General features: G+C 40.4%; 2 protein-coding genes across 5 annotated transcripts; both read left to right on the forward strand.

Annotated features, from left to right (window-relative positions):
• Positions 1-1,709: 1,709 nt before the first annotated feature.
• On the forward strand, positions 1,710-4,495 carry slc35c1 (solute carrier family 35 member C1). 4 transcript variants are annotated; one of them, XM_078263687.1, is made up of 4 exons: positions 1,757-1,814; positions 2,115-2,158; positions 2,831-3,342; positions 3,679-4,494. In XM_078263687.1, exons 3-4 carry the CDS (start codon positions 2,862-2,864, stop codon positions 4,260-4,262), a joined length of 1,065 nt encoding a protein of 354 aa, XP_078119813.1. In that variant the 5' UTR covers positions 1,757-1,814; positions 2,115-2,158; positions 2,831-2,861; the 3' UTR covers positions 4,263-4,494. The 4 variants fall into 4 exon arrangements, with proteins under 4 accessions (XP_078119637.1, XP_078119813.1, XP_078119724.1 ...); XM_078263598.1 differs by having other exon boundaries at positions 1,784-1,814; positions 2,115-2,178; XM_078263511.1 differs by lacking the exon at positions 2,115-2,158 and having other exon boundaries at positions 1,710-1,814.
• Positions 4,496-10,724: 6,229 nt separating this feature from the next.
• On the forward strand, positions 10,725-21,701 carry pamr1a (peptidase domain containing associated with muscle regeneration 1a). The gene is made up of 11 exons (XM_078263811.1): positions 10,725-11,102; positions 11,703-11,864; positions 12,140-12,265; positions 13,299-13,413; positions 14,248-14,465; positions 15,373-15,564; positions 15,687-15,881; positions 16,332-16,398; positions 16,998-17,224; positions 19,162-19,502; positions 20,768-21,701. Exons 1-11 carry the CDS (start codon positions 10,997-10,999, stop codon positions 21,338-21,340), a joined length of 2,322 nt encoding a protein of 773 aa, XP_078119937.1. The 5' UTR covers positions 10,725-10,996; the 3' UTR covers positions 21,341-21,701.
• The last annotated feature ends 1,936 nt before the right edge of the window (positions 21,702-23,637 follow it).

Raw genomic sequence — 23,637 nt, forward strand, 5'->3', positions numbered from 1 at the left:
GTATAGTAGCATATTGATTGTTCCCCCCGTGGAAATGACAGTACATCTTCATGATTTAGTGTAGAGCTTAAAGAAATGTAAGACTAAAGAAATAAAGAAATAAGAGAAAATAAAAATGTGTTTGCCAAGTGCTGTGACAAACAACTTAATGATATAGTATATACCACTCTTGTGGTTGTCCTTTGTGTTGCTCTCTAGTTTTGTAATATATCACTTCTACTGCACACTCCTTTGACTAAAGTCTGATTAAATTCAGAGTGTGATGTGATAATGTGGTTAAACTAGAACTGGCTTGAATTTTGGGCTGATCTGTTTGACTTTTCTAATGATGATCTGGATTTAAATCTCTGTTTTTATTTTCAACCTATGATTCTGTGCATTACTGATACATTGCTGTGCTTCCAACCTGCAGTATAAGGCAAAGCAGGAAAAGAAATACATGAAATCCAATCACCTGTCAAAACAATGCAATAACAGAGGGAATAATCAGATCAGGTTTCATATAAAGTGTGAACTGTTTGCTAAGATGAAATCCAAAGCAGCTATAATAACAATGGATCAAATGACTATGTGTAGCTGTTCGACAACTAGCCTCGCTCAGTACTAAGCGACCTTGTTAGCCTAGCTAGCTTGCTCTGTATTTTATTATTGCTGTGAACAAGGTGATAAATGCCGGTTTATCCGATTTGCATACAATCAAACGAGTTCAGCATGGGATACTGGATACTCACCCCAGCTCTACTAAAATCTATGAAGATTGTGAACATACAAGTCTTGATTAATGGAAATACATTTCCGAGATAAAGCTTGACATCCAGCACATCAGGCTTTGTCCCTCCGCTTTTGCTCTCTGTGTGTTGCCGTTCTCAAAATCCCATCGCTACAGGAAACGACACCAGCTTTCGAGTTAGCAAGCTACAAGCTGAAAATGGCAAGTTTTGAAAAATAATTCCATCTTGCAAAAGGCAGGCCTGCTTGGATCTTTCTGTGAATGATTGTTAAGATTTACAAAGAATACGTTTACAGCATTTACTCTCTAACTGGGACGTTTTGGGACAGATTGGCCGGGATTGCTAGGGACAAAGTACACGCGACGATACACTGGTAAGACCAAATTATGTTTAACCATGTATCCAGCTTATATATATAGCTAACGTTACAGTATTGTGTGAACAGTTAATTTCATATATGTTGGCGTTTTCTTTTGTGGGGTACAAATGTTCCATCAAAGCAAGTTCCTTACCAAGACCATTTTGCAGAGCAGCCGTCGCTGCGTCCGGAAATTGGCGCCCCCCCCCCAGGGTAATTGTGATTGGTTTAAAGAAATGCATACAACCCACAGCGATGTGGAGTAAGGTCTGCCAATGCAAGACTATGCACGTACTGAACTGTAGAATACGCCTGTATGAGCAAATAAATAGTCTTATCTAAAATAACTGATCCAAACAAACGCAAATAGACCTCCACTGAATGTTCCTGTCTTTATTAAGCTAGAGTGCACTCTGAGACCTTCAGGTACACTCCTCCTGACAGATTTTCTGAAATGTTAGCATAAAAGATAAATGGGCCAAACCCTTTAATGTATTGTACTGTATTGTATTATTGATATATAATATAATATAATATTCTCCCATGGTTTGTCCCATGCACCTGTTCTCTGACAGGGCAATTTTTGCATACCAGGAAATGCATGTCAAACAAGCCTGTGCTGTTCCCTAATGGGTGGGGACAAACAGAGGTAAAAAGACAAGACATTTCCTTGTAGACATTCTCTATGCTGGACTCAAATATAGAGCAACCTCCCACAACATAAGGTATGACACCTTTTTAACCATACATCATACCCATCGAGAAAATAATTAACACTGTCGTAAATATGTTTTGGTAAAAACGACAAATAGATTAGTTAATAGATTTAAAAAAAAAGGGGAAAATGCAACAGTTAAATTATAGCTCACAATCTGCAAGCTGAAACATGTATGCTAGGTCTGAGAACTAGTCTGAATAATGATAGCTCGGAAATAGTTTTTTGTTACACGGATTTATTTTAGGACTTTATTTTAACCTTTGCAATAGCCTACATTTATTCATGCACGTTATCTCTAAACATCTAGGTTAAAGAGGACTTCCGGCTTGGGTGTCTACCTTCAAGATAAAAGTGAGGAGGCAATTAAAAAGGTTTTATTTATTTTTATTTGAGTTCAACAACCATTTAGTGAAATAAATGATTTATCATTGTTGTGGAGTATACCGATGAAATGATATTGAAATATGTGTGGTGTTTTAACTGTCACAGTCAGAGTAAAGATTAGACAAATGAATGGGCAAAAATGGATCTATTCATTTTGACCACGACCCTGTCAACATAATTTGCCTTGCTACTGCTGAACTGCCCCAGCAAACGAGAAACATGCGGTCCCAAAATGCAAATGTATAGCCTAAGGGATTTTTAAATCATATAAGTTTTTTGTGTCTACACATCGTATGTGCCATAGAATGAAAGGGCAGAGTAGCATGCGTTTTTACTTACATTTGGTGCAATAAGTGTACGCTTGGCCTCGCTTTATATATACCCTAGTTTAATATATTGCAATGTTGCGTTTAGCTGTGGAATAACATTGATTTAGGCTTAGATTTGTGGCGATTAGATTTTATTCTGAAAGATCAGATCGGAAGTCGTATTGTTATTGCCGTAAGCGGAACACAGTCGTCATGTTTGTATCGTATAGGTAGCATCACTGCTGGTATGTAGCTACATATTAGCTCGTGTAAATGCTGCGGGTTTTTTTTTTTACACAGGCTGTTCTTCTTTCTCTGTAATCATGAACAGGACACAACTGAAGCGATCCAGTATATTGAGGATGGCTCTAGCCGGTTCGGAAACAATGGACCAGGACGGAAATGACAGGACTTTCATATTCCGTGCTGTCAGAATAGGAGCTGTGGTTGCACTGTACTGGTTCATTTCAATAACTATGGTGTTCCTTAATAATTATCTGCTGGACAACCGAGACCTGGACGCGCCGTTATTTGTGACTTTCTATCAGTGTTTGGTGACTGTTGGACTGTGCTGGCTCATGCAGCTGCTGTCCAAATTGTGCCCGGGATTTATCGACTTCCCCTCGGTCAAACTCGACTTGAAGACGTCACGAGAGGTCCTGCCGCTGTCCATTGTGTTCATTGCCATGATCACCTTCAACAACCTGTGCCTGAAACATGTCGGAGTGGCTTTCTACACGGTCGGTCGTTCACTCAGCACAGTGTTTAATGTGCTGTTATCGTACGTTATCCTAAAACAAACCACATCATACCAAGCCATACTGTGCTGTGGGATCATTCTAGGTATGTTCACTTTTCTTTCTGTCTGGATGTGAATTGTAAAGCAGCATTTTCTCTTATACAAATTGTAAATTATTTGTCAGACTTGCATTTCAAAGTATTCTTACATTTGCTGAAATAGGTCTGTAGGTAAAAATAAATCCTCCACTCATATCATATCAATTCAACTCTCAACTAATATAAGCATGGCCAAAAGAGCAAGTTTCAACCTATCTCTACATTTTGCAGTGAAATGTCAGTGTTGAAATTCAGCTGACAGCAGCTTGGCTGCTCTATTGTCAGAAATGCTTGGTTGTGTACTGTCATATCACAGTCCTGCAATGTGTCCATGCTTCTCAGGTGGATTCTGGCTTGGTGTGGACCAGGAAGGCGTGGCAGGGTCCCTCTCCTGGTCAGGTGTCTTCTTTGGGGTGGTGGCCAGCGCTTGTGTCTCTCTAAACGCCATCTACACCAAGAAGGTGATGCCAGCGGTGGATGGAAACATCTGGAAACTGTCCTACTACAACAACATTAATGCCTGCGTCCTCTTCCTCCCGCTCATTCTCGTGTTTGGAGAGTTGGGCCATCTCGCCCGCTTCAGCCTCCTGACTGACCTCAGGTTTTGGGGCATGATGACGCTCGGAGGAGTGTTTGGTTTCGCCATTGGCTACGTCACAGGCCTCCAGATCAAGTATACCAGTCCACTCACGCACAATGTCTCAGGGACAGCAAAGGCCTGTGCACAGACCGTTATTGCAGTTGTGTACAACTCTTCCAGTAAAAGCCTGCTGTGGTGGACCAGTAACCTGTTGGTTCTTTGTGGCTCGTCAGCCTACACTTGGGTCAAAAGTCTAGAAATGAAGAAGCCTCCACCTCACAGAGACCCTCCGGACTTAGCCAAGGAAAAACTGCTGCCAGGGGAAAAAGTCAACTTGGGAGTGTAACAATTGTAACTAGGCTGAGAAACTTTCATTTTTTTTTTTTTTTTTTTTTTATACAGGTGGGGTGAGAGTATGAAATAATGTAACATTTAGGACATGACTGATTCATGTTTGATGTGAATATGCACACATGGAATCAGTAATTTTGGTTGGGTTTAATAGTCTTTGGGTTTTATACAGTTGAAGAAGCCTGAAGAAATTTGTGTGTGTATGTGTGTATATGTATATTTTTTATATATATATACCTTTTTTTTTTTTTATAAAAAGCTATTCACATGCATTTGGGGCAGTATAACAATTATTTTAAAATGAAATGACTAAGTAATCTAATAATATGTCTTTTATGGTCCAGTCTACAAGTGAAGAAAACAAAATCATGTTTTTATTCATAGGCAGTGTTTTTCCAACATAGAGACATTTTTGGGCCCAGGTCCCTAATGAAAAATAACCGTTACTATATTATATTCCATTGTATTTCAATTATATTTTGAACTGCCACCTGCCTCCTGAGTTTTGTGTTTTCCTTTAGATAAATAAAGACGGTTCCACTATAAATTGGTGCATAAAAATGTATCAGAATCCAGTAAATGAAGTTTATGGCGCTCAATATTTGCTGGGGAGGACCCTCAGACCACAGCTTGATATGTGCCCCCCCCCCCAAAGGTCCATTCTGAGCCAGGAAAAACCCCTGATATGGAGGGTATATTTACTCCGATTGAGGGTATTTTTTTTTTTACACATTACGTTTTAGTTATGTATTTAATTATATCAATATGAAAAGTGTATTAGCGGGGGTGTGAAACATACAAGTGTATGTCACTATCTTGTTAAGGTTTTTAAGGTAGTCCCTGGCTGAGAACATGTCTGCTTTCTCAAATATGAACAAAGCCAAGGCAGAAGGATCTGTAATATCCTGTAGTTAGGTAACTTAGGTAACCTAACCTACTGTAGGTAATCAGAAACCTTGTGTCAGTGGGGCTGACATACGATAGGCCTTTTTATCTCCAAAGAAAGAACTCCTTAAGCATTTTTGCAGTCATAGACTTGTACATCGTTTGCTACAGCGCAATATGTTTCTGAGCTGGTCATATTTTAAATTGTAAACCCAGGCAATGGCATAAGGTCTATGAAAATATATTTGCGTTTCAAAACAAAAGTGAAACAAATTAAAGAAGAGCCCTATGGAATATCTACTAATAGGTCTCTCACGTCTCACGTGTTGTTTGTATATGTACATGTGTCAGTATATTTACATGTCAGCAATGTACAATCGCACCACAAGTGAGAAGCCTTTGTTTGCTCTCGTCATTCACTCTTAACATTTGGCAGTTCATACCAGGTACCTCTTTACCAGCCTGAAAATGCCATTGTGTTTCTTCAAAACTAGCTTTTCTAAATGTCCTTGGATTGCTGTAAGATTTGAATTGAACAAAAACACAGCCAGGGTGCTTTTATAACAGAAAACATTAAAGATGGTGTACAGTTGAACTGTTTCCAAGCTTTCTTATTAAAAGGGAACATTACGGTTTCACTGTTAAACAATGACGTAGGGGGTTATTTGTATTTATAAGTGTGATAGGTTGGCATTCCTGTTAAATACAATATGGATGGTTTATATACTGCACATATTTTGTGTCAATCTACATTCTCTGAATGCAGTTTAAAATTTAGAGACTGTATTATATCTTCAAATGTAATCTCATGATAACAAATGTAGCAAAGTCTGAGTGTTGACACCATTATCTGTCTTATACTTATATGTGAGGGTTTGTGAGAAGTCAATGAAGCTGGTGGTTGTTATTTTTGGCATTCTGGGAGTTGAAACTAGACAATAGGCTCGTTCAAGATGAACTGCGCCTCGCCTGTAAAGTGGAAGAGAGCAGGCGGCAGCAGCAGGGGGCGGTGACAAAAATCCGCAGTCAGGTTGGACAGTTTCTAGCCGATTCCAGCAGCCTTCAGGCTGAACAGGAAGTCACAGAAACAATGTGGTCCGATTCCGATTTAATAAAATACCCATATGTCAGCTTGTACACAGTCTCCAGTTTTAATTATGACAGAGTAGCTGTCAAAATGCTCTACACGTGATCTGTTGCTGATGTTAATAAACAACGCACTGTAGATGATCTGTAATCTGAACGGATTTGGTCTCTCTGACTTCTAAACATAACTATCAACACGACACAACACGTGTTCTGTACAGAATAAGCCTTTAAATCGGACAAATGGCAATTAAAATCCCTCCAATTCTAAATCAATAATAAAGTTTATATAAAACGTCATCATGTTGAGTCAATTCTGAACCAATCAGCTGTTAGATCAGCTGAGAGGCTGGCGTTTCCCAGCATGCCCTGGGTCCGCCTGGGTCTTGCAGTCGGTGAAAAGCAACTGCGCTGCCTGCGTCTCAGAACTGCGGCCGACCTTGATCTCGTGAGGTTATTGTTGCCCACGTGTGCGTGACGTCAGAGCAAGTCGGGATCAAGTCGGACACAAATGTAACCGGCATGCATTGGGCGGCGATCGGCGGTGATCGACTCTGCGCTGACCTGACTCATCTCAAACGAGCCTATTGACGCTCATGTCATGTCATGTTGATAGGGCAATACTGTGTTAAGTAAGCCTGCTTCAAGCGCAAAATCACGAAGCATCTCCACACACACAGTTATTCAGGCGACCAATGCTTGGCGCATGGAACAGCTGACCATACAATGTCTCTGATAAGTGAGCATATGTGAATATTTTCACACCTCCTGAAGTTGATGTTTGATATGAAGGCGGAAGAATAAAGTAATGACTCCTAAATGAGAGCATTGTTAATGTGTTTATGACCTCCATTATTCAGAGCACTAAGGAAGGTAAATAGCCTTAGGCCTGCTGAAATAAATACATAATGTATTAACAAAATAAATAGACATACTTCTAAGTTACTCTATGTAAATCATCCCATTTTTAGGTCACCACTAGCACGAGGAACAAAACTAGTACATTGTTGAGGATGGCTGTAACTTGTGCTATCTACCAGCAAACTACTAATACTAGTGTTTGAATCACGCAGCAACATCCTCCAGCAAGTCAATGGGATAATTAAGAAAACAAGAAACATAATTTTCCCTTTTAATTGTTCGAGAATAAAATCCAACGAGTTTGTATGACATACTGTATGTGTGTTCCTTTTACTGGGACACTATCAAAATAAACATTAATAGATAATTACTGTATAAAAGCAGCATGATAAAAAATGACAAACGTTAAAATGGAATCATATATTCCAATGATTAAAAATAGTTTTATTACAAAACGTATTCTTTAGTTATTTAATGGAGGTAAGGAGGGTTAGTGGATGTTGGAGCCGGGTTGGATGAAAGTCTCTGGGCTCCAAATGGAATATTTCTCTGAGCAACAGGGGTTGCTAAAAATAGCTGACAGAGCACCATGGGCAATTACATGTACCAAAAAACACTGGTCTCTGATGTCAAGAACTCATTTCAACAGTGAATGTGGCCTTGTGACACCAATGAAAGTTTTATAACTTGTCATAATATGGAACACATAATCCTCCACCCGGCATCTTTCTCTCTCATGTCTGGTCTGGTCAGGTTCAACATGACAGGACGAGGCAAAATCTTCAGTAGTGATTGACAGTTCAAAGGCTGCACGTATAGTTAGTAGTCACTTATGTTTCTTTATACTGTATCTGTCAGCTCAAAGTGATGGTCGAAATGTGTTTGTTGATGCAAGAGTTTATTACTACTGGGATATTTTTAGTTAAAAATCATGACTGCAGTATCTTCTTGCTGTGTGTAGAAACACATTCTCGATGCAAATGCAATTATAGTGGCATACTTTGGGCCCTATCTGGCATCAAAGCCCGACACAAGTGTCTTTGCTATTTTAAGACCGTCCAGCGCCCGCGTCGTTTAAATATGAAATGCACCTTAGCCCATCTTTGCGCCCATGGGCGCGCTGGTCTTACAGGGAGGTGTGTTCAGGTAAATTCTTGACGTATTGCTATCTTGAGGCAGTGGGAAGTGCTCGCGCCATTGACCAACAAAAACCTGGTCTAAAGTCAACAGCGCAGCATTTCATTGTTATTTTAACACCGCATTAGTAAAATACACCTAGGCTTATGCAGAGTGCACACACACTATGCTTGTTAAACAAACAGGGTGAGCCAGCAGCACACAAACAAGCAAAATATTACAAATAAAAATAATAAGGTGCAAATCTGCCATCATAATAGCAATGGGCCAAGGTCCAAACGGGCCTGGCTTTTAAAGGGAATGGGAGATGACACTCTGACTGGTTTATTGCATGTTACGCCCAAAACACACCTATGAATTAATGAAGACACTAAGTACACCTCTTTTGAACCATGCGCCCGGACCCTTTTTTCCACCGTCAACTAGCAAAAGTGGATTTGGACACGCCCTAAACGAATGTCCCATGCGCTACACGCGGTGTGCTTAGAACGTTAAAATAGGGCCCTTTATGTTTCTAATGGCATCTTAAACCTGCATCCACTGATTATTTTTTGGCCACTTGAGGGCAGCAAAACAAGAAAACACTACCCTGATACAATATCACCTCATAAAGATGATATGGCAAACGCGTCAGCAAACAGTTGCTTATATGGAACAACATTAGCATTTATTTAGAGTCGTGTTTCTGGCCACAAGACGACTCTAAGTACAATACTCACTCTCTTTCTAGCTCTGCTTTAGTCTCCACCAACTCCTGAGAAAAATGTCTTGTCTCTTTAGCTGCTAAGTTATGTCCATCAGTTCTTTAGATTAGGAGTTGTTGGAGGTTTATTAGTCTCGCATTGCCAGACCTACCTCCACAGCGCTGCGGAGGAGGGTCTGGCTAGTCCACACAGCATTGTGGGATGGGAGAAAAAAACGTGCTCTGGCATTTCTTTAAACCAATCACAGTCATCATGGGCGGTGCTAAGCTCCGCATGGAGCCGCTGCAAAATAGCCTCGGGAAGGAACTTGTTTTGGTAGAACGTTGTATGTTCAAAAGTTGTTTTAGTCGTGCGAGAAAAAACTCAGATTGGACAGACAATCTAGCTAGCTGTCTCAATTTACCACGCAGAGCTCTGAGGAGCAGTTAACCATAGTCCTCAGAAATCGACTGGAGATTAAAAACACAAAGCAGGCGGAAGGAAACATCGGCGAGAAGACATGCATCCGGCGGAATTTCCTGCAGCACCGGAGCAATCCTGGAAGTGGAACGTTGTGGACATAGACTAGAGGTTTTGGACCTGAAACATGTTCGTTATGCAACAAAATATCGAGGGCCAAAGTTGGGTATCCACAATGTTTTTTTGCTTGACCATGTACTCTTTTTCTTTAGTTTTTTAGTTTGTCAGCCACATACTGTATGTACAGGGAGGGAATTATTCATGTTGACTTGTGGATACTATCTACTGTAAGTCTGTACTTAATTCTTCGAGCACCTTTGACACTAATTAGAGATTCAATTTATTTGACAAATCTGCAATTTTCATATACTGTATTCTCCCCCCCATCCCTCCTGCGTGTTTGCTCACACTCAGTCAATCATGACATATTTTCACACCTGCTGCAAACCATAAAACAGCATACAGGTCCCAGATGAAGAAAGCTTGTATAGAAACCGCAAACATCTAGCAAGCTAATGACCACATTTTTCTATATTAATATTCTACTTTTTGTTGTCTCATGTCTGCTAGATGTGTAAAGAGGCAATGCCTTGCTGATATATCAGCTTTAACAACATAGCGAGATTATGTAATGTCAAGGTTATATATGATATATGAAAGTTTACCATCACTATTAATATGTATGTATTGTACAATGATATGACCAGACTATATACACATTTTTACAGTAATTAGCAAACATATCTGACAAATTTCCATTTTAAAATCCACACTCGTCTTTAATAATATCAGAATAAAATACCAGATAATGATTTCATCAAATATCACAAAACGTAACAACAGCCTTTATAAACAGCAAACAACAGTTGAAGTCATTTAAACGGATCAGACTCACATTTGCTTACAACCTACTGTAATCTAGAAAATGAGAACAGATATGGAAACATATGGAAACTCTTACAGTAGGGAACAGCTTAGGTAATGAAAAAGCAACCTTGGGCATGCAACTGGTTGTGACGATCCTGTCAGCCTCATTGCTCCTGGCAAATCTGTGCAGCCTGACATCATAAACATGTCATTTCATAGAGAGGACATCTGTTATCTGTCTTCTAAGAAGTTGTGAAATTGTCCTGTCCTGTCATGTCCTGCATGACAGCTGGTGTATGATGAAGCATCAGTAAACACATTTGGCATGATACACCTGCAGATAGGCTTGAAAAAGAATGTTTTTAACTTGCTGCTGAAGAAGGATTCACGTCTGTTCTTTCCTTGAAACCTCTCTCAGTAAACTGACAGATGGATTCTTTTTTCCCTCTGGACTTCCTTCATCACCCTTTACTGTTTTCCTCATTAGCATATTTTTATTCCTCTCAAATGCACTTTCCACTTCCTTTGCCAACAAGTATTTTACTTTTACTATTCAGCACGCAGCACTCATTCCAACCCGGACTCCCATCGAGAGCAGATAAACAGGAATTATTTGGAGACCTAGCACTGACTTGAGCTGAACAATTTCAAAGCAAATAAATAATACTAAGCTAGTGCTACTTTCTTAGGACGTCTTTGGAAGTTTATTGCTGTGAGATTGGCAGCCAACATGCTCACTTTCCCCAGAAGGAAAGTGCCCAAGTCAACTATTCTGGACCCCAAACTCTACTACCTCCTCCTAAATCTCTTTTTTAGTGTAACAGCTTGGCCACATGGTGAGTAAAAGGCATTTCTTGTCGTTTTTACTGAATGTTGTTGCTTACAGTACATACATATCGGAGAGTCTTTATATCACATGGCTTTCTTTGTGAAAAAGATCTTTACATGTAACAAGAAATAAACCTATTGACTTAATTGCTGACTAACTGTGGAGTTATTTTATGACGATGAGTCACTTCTGCCGCTAAGACTTGTCTCAGTTCATGTTACAGACTCTCTGTGCCTCAGTGAAATAATGACACATAATTTATCCTGGTTTAGCTTCGTATACAGCCCCTGCCAATTAATATAGATATTGGACACATTAGTGAGGGTTCAATATCTGGGAGGCTTTTACATTTTATTTAGCACAGCAAATCCATAACTATTGAGGGGTAGAAGACCTGGGATGATGACAATTTGTACAAGATGACATAATAGAAACATACTCTAAAGGGACATGTTTGTACCTCTGCTTTGTTCACTACATTTGTAGAAATGCTGTAATCTTTCACATTATCGTGTCTACTTTCTTAGAACCATAAAAGGTTCTAAGGTCTTAGTTTTCAGTAGGGGCATATCAAGTTTGATGCCACTGTCCTTTGTTTTGGTAACAGGGGACAACTGCCCAAGCTCTGAGTGGAGCGTCATGTGCCGTCCATGTTGTGAGTACCACCTGATCCAGTGTCGGTGTCCCTCAAAAGGGTCGAGGGTCGGCTACACTGTCCCCTGCTGCCGCAATGTTCTGGATCAGTGTGACCCCTGTATCATTCACCCAGGTATACTGTCATCGTCGCTTATAGATATTCTTTTATCTGTAATAATCTGCGAGGTCCTTATTTTGTCTCTTGTTCTGCCATCGCTACTCGACATAAACTACTTAACTTCCTGCATATTAGATAATATTTCCTAGGAAAAAAACTACCAGACCCTGGGTGTTTGAAACATTATGGTTTTATTCAGCTGTGACTAAAAGTTGCATGTTGACTTTACAGTGTTTGGGATGATTGCTTTAATGTTAGTTCTAACTGCTTTCTGCTTCTGTCCTTGCAAGGCTGCAGTCTGTTTGAGAACTGTAAAACCTGCCACAATGGAACATGGAAAGCCAATGACGACTTCTTTGTCAATGGAAAGTATTGTACAGAGTGTCGCCGAGGCTGGAGTGGAGGGGACTGTAGAAGTGAGTTGGATTGTTGTAACGCAGTATTGATGTAAGGGCTTACTCTGCCACAGAATTGGCAGAGTCTACGACTATACGGAAATACACAATTAATTGATGGAACACAATATTTTCAGCCTGTAATCATAATCAACTCTGTGGTTTTCAGATTACTGTACCCAAATTTGTAATACGCCATAAGGACACTTGGTGGCAGCAACGCTTTTTTGTTTGGTTTTAGCCTGGATAGAAATAGTCAGCTGTTAGTTAGTTGTAGTTTACGTTCACTAAAATACTGAAATATTGCTAAAAATTGAAATCATAATTATCAGCATTGTGCTACAGCAGCTACCATACCCAAAAAATCCAAATGTGCACTGGTACATCCCACAGCAACATGCTGCTATTAATAGAGAAAAGTAACATGCTTGCCAATCCCATATTCTCTCATGATAATTTTCCATTGCTATTTTTTCATGGCCCTGGGGAAATTGCCACTTGGATGCCATTCTGTCATGTACTTTAAGTTTGACATGCACAAAGGAAGGCATGGAGCCATTGTGCAACTTCTGTTGTCCTACATAACCTGTTTAGAGTCTGTATAGGGCCAAGTGGCAAAGCATTCCAATGAAATATGCTGCATGATTTCAATAATGCTTTGCTGTGGGGTGTGTACAAAAATGTTTGTGAACGTTAAAATATTACAACATTATATGCCAACTCAAACGCTAATTTCAATTTCCTCAGCTGGTCCAGAGAGGAATGGCAGCAATCAATTTGTAAAGTTTTAAACATCTTGTTTTGTTTTTTTTATTCCTCTGATGTACGGTACACACATGCCAGCATGACTACCAGCATGATGTTTACAATCATGGTTTTTGAAGTGGCTGGTTGGAACCCGTCATCTCATACATTTTTTGGAAGTGATCTGCCCTCCTACACAGCATGTCACGTTACTGATCCGTACAAATGTTCAGTGCTACTGTGATCTACACACATTTGATGAGAATGTGAATGCACTAAGTGAAAGTGATTGCAGTTCTCTTGTGGGTAGTATGTGGAGGCGTCATTCAGCGGGCCCAGGGTGTCATAGCCATGGAGAGTTACCCAATAAACGCCCGGTGTGAATGGACAGTGCAAGTGGAGAGGGACAGCACCATTGAGCTGAGGTGGGTCACTATTTTCAACGCTTGAAAAAAGAAAAAAACGTGCATGGGACAATCAATGTCTGAAACAGAAGAAAATGGTCTTTATTTGTGATGGGACCACAAGTCATATTGTTATTAAAGGGACTTCAGGCGATAAATAGTGAGAAAAGCGATTTTACTTTCTGTGCAAGGAGTAATGAACTGAGAATTGAGAATAGTTTACAGGTAGGATTTGTATTGGGCTAAAGTCAGGGCAATATTTACAAAAGTTTATAATGCTACTTCTTTCATCTGGTGTTACTGTATGTCTGGGTGCAGTAAAAAAAAAAAAGTCTCCATGGCACATGATTTATGTTATACACAGTGTCTCACAAAAACAGCTAAAGGATTTAGCTGGATTAGTATGATGAGGATAACCTGACATAAGAAGATGTGTGACAGGTTTTATCCAGTGCAGTTAACTACACAATCCTGCTTTTTTGAAACAGGCCAACAGGTTTTAATTATGTGCGCTGGATACTACTTCAGCTCAGGACATTATCACTCTGTCAGCTGAAGTTGAAGCAAACAGTTGTAAAAGGGTTTGCACCATTAAATCTAGGCTTTTCAAGAAATAGTTCTGGTGCGTGGAGCCAAAATTAAACTGTTGCATCTCATAGGAAAATTCCATACAAACTGTTAAATACGCAAAAAGTCGTCCAGTCATAGAACCACCATCGGCACAACTCAGCTGATGGTAAAAGCAGAGTGGGTAGATAGCCATGCATGAGCCCACATAATAGAAGACTGATGCTAGGTCTTTTGAATTGGATTGAACAGTATTTGAAAGATAATTTCTGTTTGTTTATGACGCAGGTTTTCACTGCTGAGTCTGGAGTCTGACCATAACTGTCGTTCTGACTATGTTGAGGTGCGTGACGGCAGCGACCTGAGCTCCCCTGTGATTGGCCGGTTTTGTGGGGATCAGCTGCCCTCTCCAATAAAAAGCTCTGGGAACCTCTTGCACATCCTGTTCACCTCAGATGGCTACAGCAACTTTGATGGCTTTGTTCTTACTTTTCAGGAAAGTTCAGGCAGGTACAATTATTGTTACTAATGTGAATGCTATTTACATAAGACACTATAACAGAAACACTCACCTGTAAAATGCAATCTAATGCAACTGCCTAAAAACTAAATACTCCCTTTTAAAAGCTCAAGGTGTGATACTCTGCTCTCCCTCCATTCGTGCAGCACCTCTCTTCCATTGCATACACCATATTTGCTCCAGGGGCTTTTTCTTTCCTATGCTGTGTGAGCAGCAGCGATGTGAGACAGACAGTCAGCGACACAGATTAATCATACTCGTCCCTCTCCATTTGCCCTCTTTGAAGCAAATTATGCATCTAACTTGGATCCCGTTTATCCAGTCTTTCACCTCGAGGATATGAAAGGTCCAATATGTAATACTGACAGCTAGTGTTTAAAATAGTTACTGCAGTACAAATTCAAAACACTGAAGAGAGTCGTCTCCCCCGCCCCCTCCTCCCCAGACTCGAAGTTCCACGTTGGTTGCCAGGCTGAGACCGCAGCATTCAACAATGTTACACAGCGGAGTAGCTAACATTAGATGCTAGCTATACTGACAGTCATAAAAGCCCGCGCTCACACGGAGCTGTGTACCCAACTGACAGGCACACTTTTTCGGCTTAGAATTACAGTAGGAACTGTTAAAAACCCGACAACCTCGCCTTTTTATCACTTTTTTCGACAAACTATACTTTGACTTTTTTATCACTTTTTTTGATAAACTATACTATGACTTTTCCATTACTTTATTCAACATACTATGACTTTTCCATTACTTTATTCAACATACTATGACTTTTCAAAATGCTAAACTATGACTTTTCTTTTTTTTTCTCTATCTATATTAAGTTTTGCATTGCAGTGGAGGTTTGTCTTTCATTTATCACCAGTAAAATGTCTCCACAATTTCAGCCATCAAGAATCCAGTGTGTGCACCTCCAGAACAACCGGTGAATGGATATTTTCTGCCTGTATATGGACCAAAGCAGGAGCTTGTAGCTGCAAACTACCAGTGCCATCCACCTTTTACACTGAACGGCTCCCAGCAGAGGATTTGCCTGCCTAATAGCATGTGGAGTGGCACAGTTCCCACATGTATTAAAGGTATTTTTCCTACCTTACTAGCTTCTGGTCTTTATTTATAATATTTGTACAGTATAAAACCCACATACTGCATGTCTTGTGGGAGTTTGTTTCTTTTCTCTTTCAAAAACATACTCATACAGGTCAAACAAGCAGAGCCCGGTGTTCCCCTCCACCCAAATTGCTCAATGGCTACCACAGACCTGCTCCTGACACAACTGGGGGTGCAAAGGCCATTGAGTTTTTCTGTAAAAATTCCTTCATTCTGACTGGAAACCATCAGAGTACCTGCCTCTCTAATGGATCCTGGAGTAGCAGGCCGCCCCAGTGTGTGAGAGGTAGCTGTTTTCAAAAATACATTTGCGTTGCGAACACACGGTTACACACACAAAGTGGGCTATTTCCCACATCGTTACTATGTGAGGACGTTACTATATGAGGACGTTACTATGTGAGGACGGTACAATTTACTATTTGTTTATCCCACAGCCCAATTTACATATCCTCACAAAAAGTAACAATTTATCAATAAGAGCACCATGATTAATGTAAAGTTAACATGGCCATTTGTTTGTAAAGATGAAGCAGTAATGTTTTTGATTTTTTTCTTTATAATGAATACATTTGTCCCAGATATTTTATGCATGTAAATTTTCCTATTTACTCAGAATAACTTAACCTTCTGCTCACAATTATTTATGTTACTGAAGTCGAATTGTGTACGCAATGGAGGCTCCGGAAGTGATTATTGTGCACTAAGTAGTCACCTGCTTGATTTGCCCACACAGCATGTCGAGAGCCCAGCGTTTCTGGACTTGTCCGACAAAGTGTTCTGAAGCCCCATCAGATATCAAGGTAGCCACTAAGATACTGTGGTGTGTGTGTATTTGCATGAAAGCTACCATGTGTAGACTTGTCATGCAAGCAGCATTTTAGTTTGTGTTCTGATCCCTTAATTTTCCATCTAGCACCATCAAGTTTAACTGTGCAATACAGGTCGATGTTGAAGCAATTTATAAGCATTAAACTGAACAGGTGACAAGCCCACAATTTCCTGTGATGAGTTTGTATTGTTCTCTAAAATAAAATCAGGCACCTCTAAGTACAACTTGCGGGTTCATTATTGAACAAAAAAAATAAATAGCACAAGATCCACTTACAGGAAATTGGAAATGGAGTTTGCTCCCTCCGCTTATGAAGGTGACAAAATGTGGTTGAAAGCTCTGATGAAATTCCAGTAAGTGGACCTTGCCTTTAAAGCAACACTACTTAATTTTTCCCTCTTCGGTCCCCCTACAGGTTGTCTCATTGGAACTACAGCACGCGCTGCTGTAGTTCCAATGAGACAACCTGTAGGGGGACCGAAGAGGAAAAAGTTACATAGTGTTGCTTTATGTATGCATTGCTAATGTTTTAAAAGTGCTATTCATTTTTTCTTTTCCACATCTCTCCAGGTACAACATGGAAGATTTGTTGTCAGCTGGTTTTATTCCATTCATATTGGATAAACAGTCAAAAAAAGACAACACCGCCTTTGTGGAGCTTCCTCGTGGCCTCCACCCAGTCCACACAAGCATTGAGTACAAGTGTGCTTCCCCGCTCTACCGCCACACAGGAAGCTTCCAACGCAGATGTCTGAAGTCTGGCAGGTGGAGTGGAAGCCATGTTTCCTGCTCACCAGGTTAGAGCAGCAGCAACAGCATAGACCCAGCTTATGAAGTGAAACTTGAGTTTCTTAAAGACAAAAACCAACAGATACTTATGTTCTACTTAAAAAAAAGGTAAATAATATATATAAACAGCCGCACTTGGTCTGGTTTGGCCAATACCTAATGTTAGCAAATGTTAGCAAATTTTAGAGAGAGATTGCTCTATAGGTTAACTAAAGGCCCTGAAACACACAGTCTCAACCACCAACCGTTGGCCTAGTCTGTGAGGTGTGTCCCGCACCGTCGGCCTTCTTCGGCCTGTTTTTGGGGCCGCCAGCGGTTGTCAGCATCGGCAACCGATGCCGACTTCAATTCCAATTCATCTGATTAGCTGTTTAGCTTGGAAACAATGGTGAGGAAAACAAACAAATGCCTGTGACAGGCGCACATAAGGCTGCTTTTATTTTTCATCTCATCTGATCAATCCAATATACATAAGAGCTGTCAAAACGGGTCAAAGATTACGTTTGAATGTTCCTTCTAAAAACACACAGGTTCGAACTATTGGAATAACTTATTTTGCACATGTCCATAAGATGGCAAACGTAGCATACAACGAGATATAAATAAGTACTTGCTTAGGCATATTTATTTCAACATAACATGTCTTTTAAAGGATCTCTACATACATATTACAAAACACATTACAAAATAAACTAACGTTTAATAAACTAATATCCTACAGCATGATATTTAATATAAAGACCGTAATAGACCTCTCTCTGCGCCCTCTGCACCACTAAACAATTAGCCTCATAGCAAGCAAGCTAGCTTACAATTAGTGAAATGTAAGAACTTAATGTTTAATTCACACGCTCTTGTCAAATCTAAGGAAAGCACATTACTATCGCCAGATGAGTGACATGTTTGTTTGGCTTATTTTACGGTAACCAGTGTATAATGAAGGCATGTTGGGTGGAGGAAATTAGCAAGCTAACGTTAGCTATCAAGCCAGTAGCGGGTCATTCGGTCTCTCCGCTCCGCTCCCACTGTAGGGAGACTTTTTTGCCAAGAGAATGGATGACAGCCCGAGAGAGGCACAGTCCAGTTAGCCATCTCCCGGTATCGCTGTCTTCCCGGCGGGGAGTGAAGCAGAGGGGTCGTAGGCTCTGTTTGGTTCTGCCGCTGCTGGCTAGAGCAAACTCTGTTTTGTTGTGGGTATATCATAGCAAAGGTATCCGGTTTCCCTTGTGTTGTTGAATGATGAATAGATTACCGCCGCCTGCTGGTATGGGGAGTTATTTCATTGCACGCATGCACAAAACGTATATGGTACTTGGTAGTTGGCTGTAGTCTGTGCCGTTCTCTTAATACATCCATGAGTCTGTGTTCCAGTGCTAATTTTTGGCACAGACAAAGGCGACGAGTGGTAGTCGGCGGCCGTTTGGCTTGGTGTGTCAGGGCCTTAATATTAAATTGGTGATTTCAAGACTCTTGAGTGTGAATGTTCATTCTTGATCTTGGAAATTGTAGATTGACCAAAATATCTTAATTCAGTTGCAGTTCTTAGCCAATCTCAATGAAAAGATTGATACCACTCTCATGTCTGCATGTTAAATAAGAAGCTATCAGCAACCAGCTATCTTAGCTTAGCATGAAGACTGGAAACGGGGAAACAGCTATAGCCTTAGTAAGCCACTGTCCAAAGGTAGGCCTAATCTACTCATCTTACTCTTGGCAAGACAACTAATAAGCTTATTTCCCAAAATGCAGGACCTTTAATACTTCAGAATGTTTTCCATGTAAAGGAAAATGCAGAAGAAATATGTTTACCCTTACCTGAGTAATATATCTTGAATTTATATGAAAGGTTTTAACCAATATTGTGCAGATCTTTTTTCTAGCAGTTTGTTATGAAATAAAAATTTTGATACACTCTTTTTCCTCTCTGACTGTTACCTTCCAACAGTTTGTGGCAAATTGGACACTTCCAGTCGACACAACCTCACAGACACACTGTGGCCTTGGCATGCAGCCGTCTATATCCGGTCACCTCCTGATCATGCTGCCAGCACACACAGGCCCCGTGGAGTAACCATGTCTATCCAGCAGGGGGCCTCAGAGGAATCCACATTCTGGTACCTTGCCTGCAGCGGGGCTCTGCTCACCCAGCGTGGCGTCCTGGTGGCAGCTCAGTGTGTGGTAGACAAGGACAAGCAGCAGACCCTTCACCCAGCACATGTGAAGGTTGTCATAGGCATGCAGTACCAGACATCTAAGAACCGGCTGAAAAGGCTGCACCACCACAGGGTACAATGTAGTCGTCTACTAGTCAGAAAAGTGAAAATCCATCACACATTTTATATTTTTTGCTTTTATTAGATGAGTGGGTAGAAAACTGGGCTAAATTAGTTTAAAGGCTAAGGCATTTCTTATATTTTTTTCATAGAATGTGTAAGGTCCTAACTGCCAGTTGAATTAATAATTTAAATGTTGGTAAACATTGGCTGAAGTATAGATGTCTAAAACACTTTTCAACCACAGTTGTCCCATTTTTGACCTTGCGATTACCAAAACCAATGTTTATTATGGTATTTTTATTTTAAGGTTATACAGTGCACAAAAGTTTCCCATGACTGCAAAATCTACCAAACAGCAGATGCAGTGATACAGTATTAAAGTGCCCATATTATGCTCATTTTCAGGTTCATAAATGTATTTTGAGGTTGTACCAGAATAGGTTTACATGGTTTAATTTTCAAAAAACACCATATTTTTGTTGTAATGCACATTGCTGCAGCTCCTCTTTTCACCCTGTGTGTTCAGGTCTCGGTTTTAGCTACAGAGTAAGACATCTCACTTCTGTACCATCTTTGTTGTGAATTGCGCATGTGCAGTAGCTAGGTAAGGAACACATCAGCTAGCTAGCTGTTTCTCTAACTTCAGTCAGTACAAGGCAGGATTAGCCGGGAGACTTCTTCTAAACGAGGGCGCACTTCCAACTTTGCGTGGAATACCTGCAGAACAGGGACCTGTAAGTAGTTCTTTTGTAGATTATGGTGAACACGTGTGTGTTGTAGCAGTGTTTTGCCATTGAGAACGAAGGGGCTAACCGCTAGCATGCTAGCGCTAGCCCCCTCGTTTCGGCTAGTGACGTAGAAAGCCCTGCAGGGTACATTCAGAAACCCGTATCTCACTCAAAACAGCATGGATGTTTTTTTTTTCCAAGTTTGTATGCGTGTGGAAGCACCAGAGACACAAAATAGTTTTTCATATTATGGGCACTTTAAGCAAGGAATATTCCTTAAATAAATACAATCTTCTGGATAGGTTATTGTTTGTAAATGGAACAGGAAGAAATCCTTGGGCATTTCGATGTGCACTTAAAGTTTTACCGGGATACAACAATATTTGATTTGGATTTGAAATCTTTGCGCATCTTGACGCGTATTATCTAATCTTCCAAAAACAACAAATGTTGGCACTTTTTTTATTGACATCAGGCTTTCTTAGGTATTCTAGCTTCTTATTTTCATCCATTTTCACAGACTCTCTCTCTCTGTCTGCCCCAACAGGTTTCAGACATTTTAGTCCATCCAGATTTTTACTCCGCCCCCGACTCCAATGTGGCTGTGCTCAAGCTAAAAGACAAGGTCAAGATCAATAAGCATGTGTTGCCAGTGTGTCTACCCAAAGTGCAAGGTGGAGAGGTGACCGCACAGGAGGCTTACACTGCAAGGTGGATTTTACCAAACGATCACAGGCACCTGAGCCGCTACACTCCCCCGAGCCAGACGAGACTTGTTGAGTTGGGTGATGTCGTTCAGTGCGAAAGAGAATTTGCCCAAGGAGGAGCGCATACCACAGTGATTAGTGACAATACACTGTGTGTCATTAGGAAGCCGTCCAGTCCTCAAAGCCCTTGTCCTAATGTGATTCCAGGGATCACAACCATGCCAGCTGTGTTTGTTTCCACAAGTGGTGCCTTATTGGGTCGCGAGGAGACTCAGGAAGCCTCCAGCACAGGCTGGCAGCTTCTTGGTTTAGAGAGCTTCAGCTATATGGAAGAGAACTGCTACCAACTGACTTACACAGTTCAGACACGAATAGCCAACTTCCGAGACTGGATAGAGAAAAACATGCAGTAGATTTTTTTTTTTTTTTTAATATATCATGAGAAGGTGATTCACTGTGAAATCTCTCAGTGGAAATGGTGGAGATGGAGCAGATAGTAATAACACAACATTTGCGGTGATAATTCTGTACCTGCTATCTGTGTTAATATCATGTAAGACCTGTTTTCCTGGCTCTACTTGGATCTCGTATGCGTGCATGTTATTGTTCTGTATTTGGGCCACCTCCACTTCAAACAACTCAACATGAGCTGGTTAAGAAATACACCCACATACTCATGAGCTTTGAATGTTACCTTATTATATTTGTGAGGTGCAATTTTCACAATCTTGAAGATAAAGACTGCTCTATAAAAAAATAAAGCAATCCACCAGATACCATTTTGAGTCTTTGATGAACTGCAATCCACCCAGCTGGAACTATTTTAAATAGAGTTAATGACGTTATCTCTGGCAAGAAAGAATTCTATACGTCTAGATCCAAGCTTAAAACCCAAAGTTGTTTTTATTTTCTCATTTCATTTCTGCTTCAGTCCTTTACTTTTGCGTTATTATGTCCTTATGTCCTGGTTTGTAGATACTATTGCTATCATGAGTATAATGTGGCATAATATAATAAAAAACGTATATATAATATAATATATAATATAATATAATATATTCAAAAGCAAGTTTCATATTAAAAAATTGCTTAGTAGCCAAGTTCTTGTGTCCATCCTGCTGTTTGATGAATGTGGGAGCACAGTACCTGTGTGTCTGCGCCGTGTTTGCATGTGAGGCTGTGCATCACGAGTGTCTATGCAGACTGTCCAACGTGCTGTCATTGAAAAACACACTGAGAGGATTTGCTAAACATAGCTCTTACTCCTGAGACGCAGGCACCCGCTTTGCTCTGTTCGGCTTTGCGCAGGATACCTTTTAAGCCCAGCCAATTAAACAATGAGTAGCTCAGTCGGTCTCTGCAACTTGCAAACTGTTTGCAACAAAGCAGTTGATGATTTCATTTATTTTATAAACCAGATGATAGATCAAATACAGAAGTTAAGAAAATGCATTTGACTGCAATTGTAAACCCAAAAAAGTGACTCTACTGCACATCCCAACATCATAGAAAAAGCCACCTGAGTAAACACATGCAAATGATAGTGAATGCATTGTTAATACAAATACATTCTTTAAATAACTTTTTATAATTTTTCTGCATTTGAGTTGACAGTATGGGCTTGGGTGTTAATGTTTTGCACTAGCAGAGGTAGGTCTCCATTTTACTGAAATGGGGTGAAAGTCTGCTAATCTATTGCTATTTAACTGAGAGAACACCCCACCCACACCTTAGAGGAGGAACTGACCTCCCATCGCAAACCCCCACCCTTCTGTCTGTGCATCAGTGTGCATGTGCAGGGCGTTTGTTGCAAGAGGGAGGTGCAAGCATTTCCATACATCAGAGCAGGAGAGGAGGAACCTGCTGCAACACCTGTATGATTTCTCTCCAAAAACTCTGCAAATCTTAATGCTGTTTTAATTGTACCAACACTTTAAGGAAATTAACATTAACTCCAATCAGGAAAGCCAACAAATTTAAGACAAGACTTCCACAGGTGAGCATTTTCCATTTAAAGATGCTAGACAATTATACTATCATTTTCTTACAAGAATGGTTGTACCTGTATCTAACTGGAAAACAGGTAATTACAAGTAATAAAAATGTAAAGCTAAACAATTCGGCCTGTTATTTCCCTCAAGGAGACCCAAGCTCCATCCTCTGTAGCGTCATTCCTCGTACTTAAGATGGTTGCTTGGTTAGACATACACTGTATAGTAGGCTATGAAGCTATTAGGGAGGAGTTGTTGCAATGTTGCTTGTGCTGTGACCCAATTCTAAGCATACCTTAATGTAAAGGTTGGTGTTGGCTTTTATCGTTGTTATCAGCCTAAAATACTAGAAACCCATAAACTGTTAGTGAATTTAAATATTAATGACTCCACATCTCAGGACATGAACAAGTCAACCCGTGACAGTGTTTCTTAAAGCAATGCAAAGCCGCTGGCCTTGGGCCACATGTGCATCATTAGAGATATGGTGTTCTGTGAGATTCACTCCCACTACACCCCCCCCCCCCCCCCCAACACGACACAAGGCTACAAGAGGATGAAGTTCAAAAGAATAGCCCGAAGAGTTGTTCTGTAAGTCCTAAGTAAAATGAGTTAGATGGGTTGCATATCAGACAGTTTCTTATTTTTGTATGCTTGTTGTTAGAGAACTGTAGAGAACCAACTACAGACATAATTCACATAGCATAAACGTAATAATG

Source organism: Sander vitreus, chromosome 1, assembly GCF_031162955.1.
Source record: "Sander vitreus isolate 19-12246 chromosome 1, sanVit1, whole genome shotgun sequence".
In the NCBI taxonomy this organism is placed as follows: domain Eukaryota; kingdom Metazoa; phylum Chordata; class Actinopteri; order Perciformes; family Percidae; genus Sander; species Sander vitreus.

Excerpts from the sequence above, each read along its gene's own strand:
- slc35c1 (XM_078263422.1), top strand. The coding sequence starts at position 2,823 with ATGAACAGGACACAACTGAAGCGATCCAGTATATTGAGGATGGCTCTA. Across the intron at positions 3,343-3,678 it reads GTGCTGTGGGATCATTCTAG|GTGGATTCTGGCTTGGTGTG; the intron begins GTATGTTCACTT and ends CATGCTTCTCAG.
- pamr1a (XM_078263811.1), top strand. The coding sequence starts at position 10,997 with ATGCTCACTTTCCCCAGAAGGAAAGTGCCCAAGTCAACTATTCTGGAC. Across the intron at positions 11,865-12,139 it reads CCCCTGTATCATTCACCCAG|GCTGCAGTCTGTTTGAGAAC; the intron begins GTATACTGTCAT and ends TGTCCTTGCAAG. Across the intron at positions 16,399-16,997 it reads AAGCCCCATCAGATATCAAG|GTACAACATGGAAGATTTGT; the intron begins GTAGCCACTAAG and ends ACATCTCTCCAG.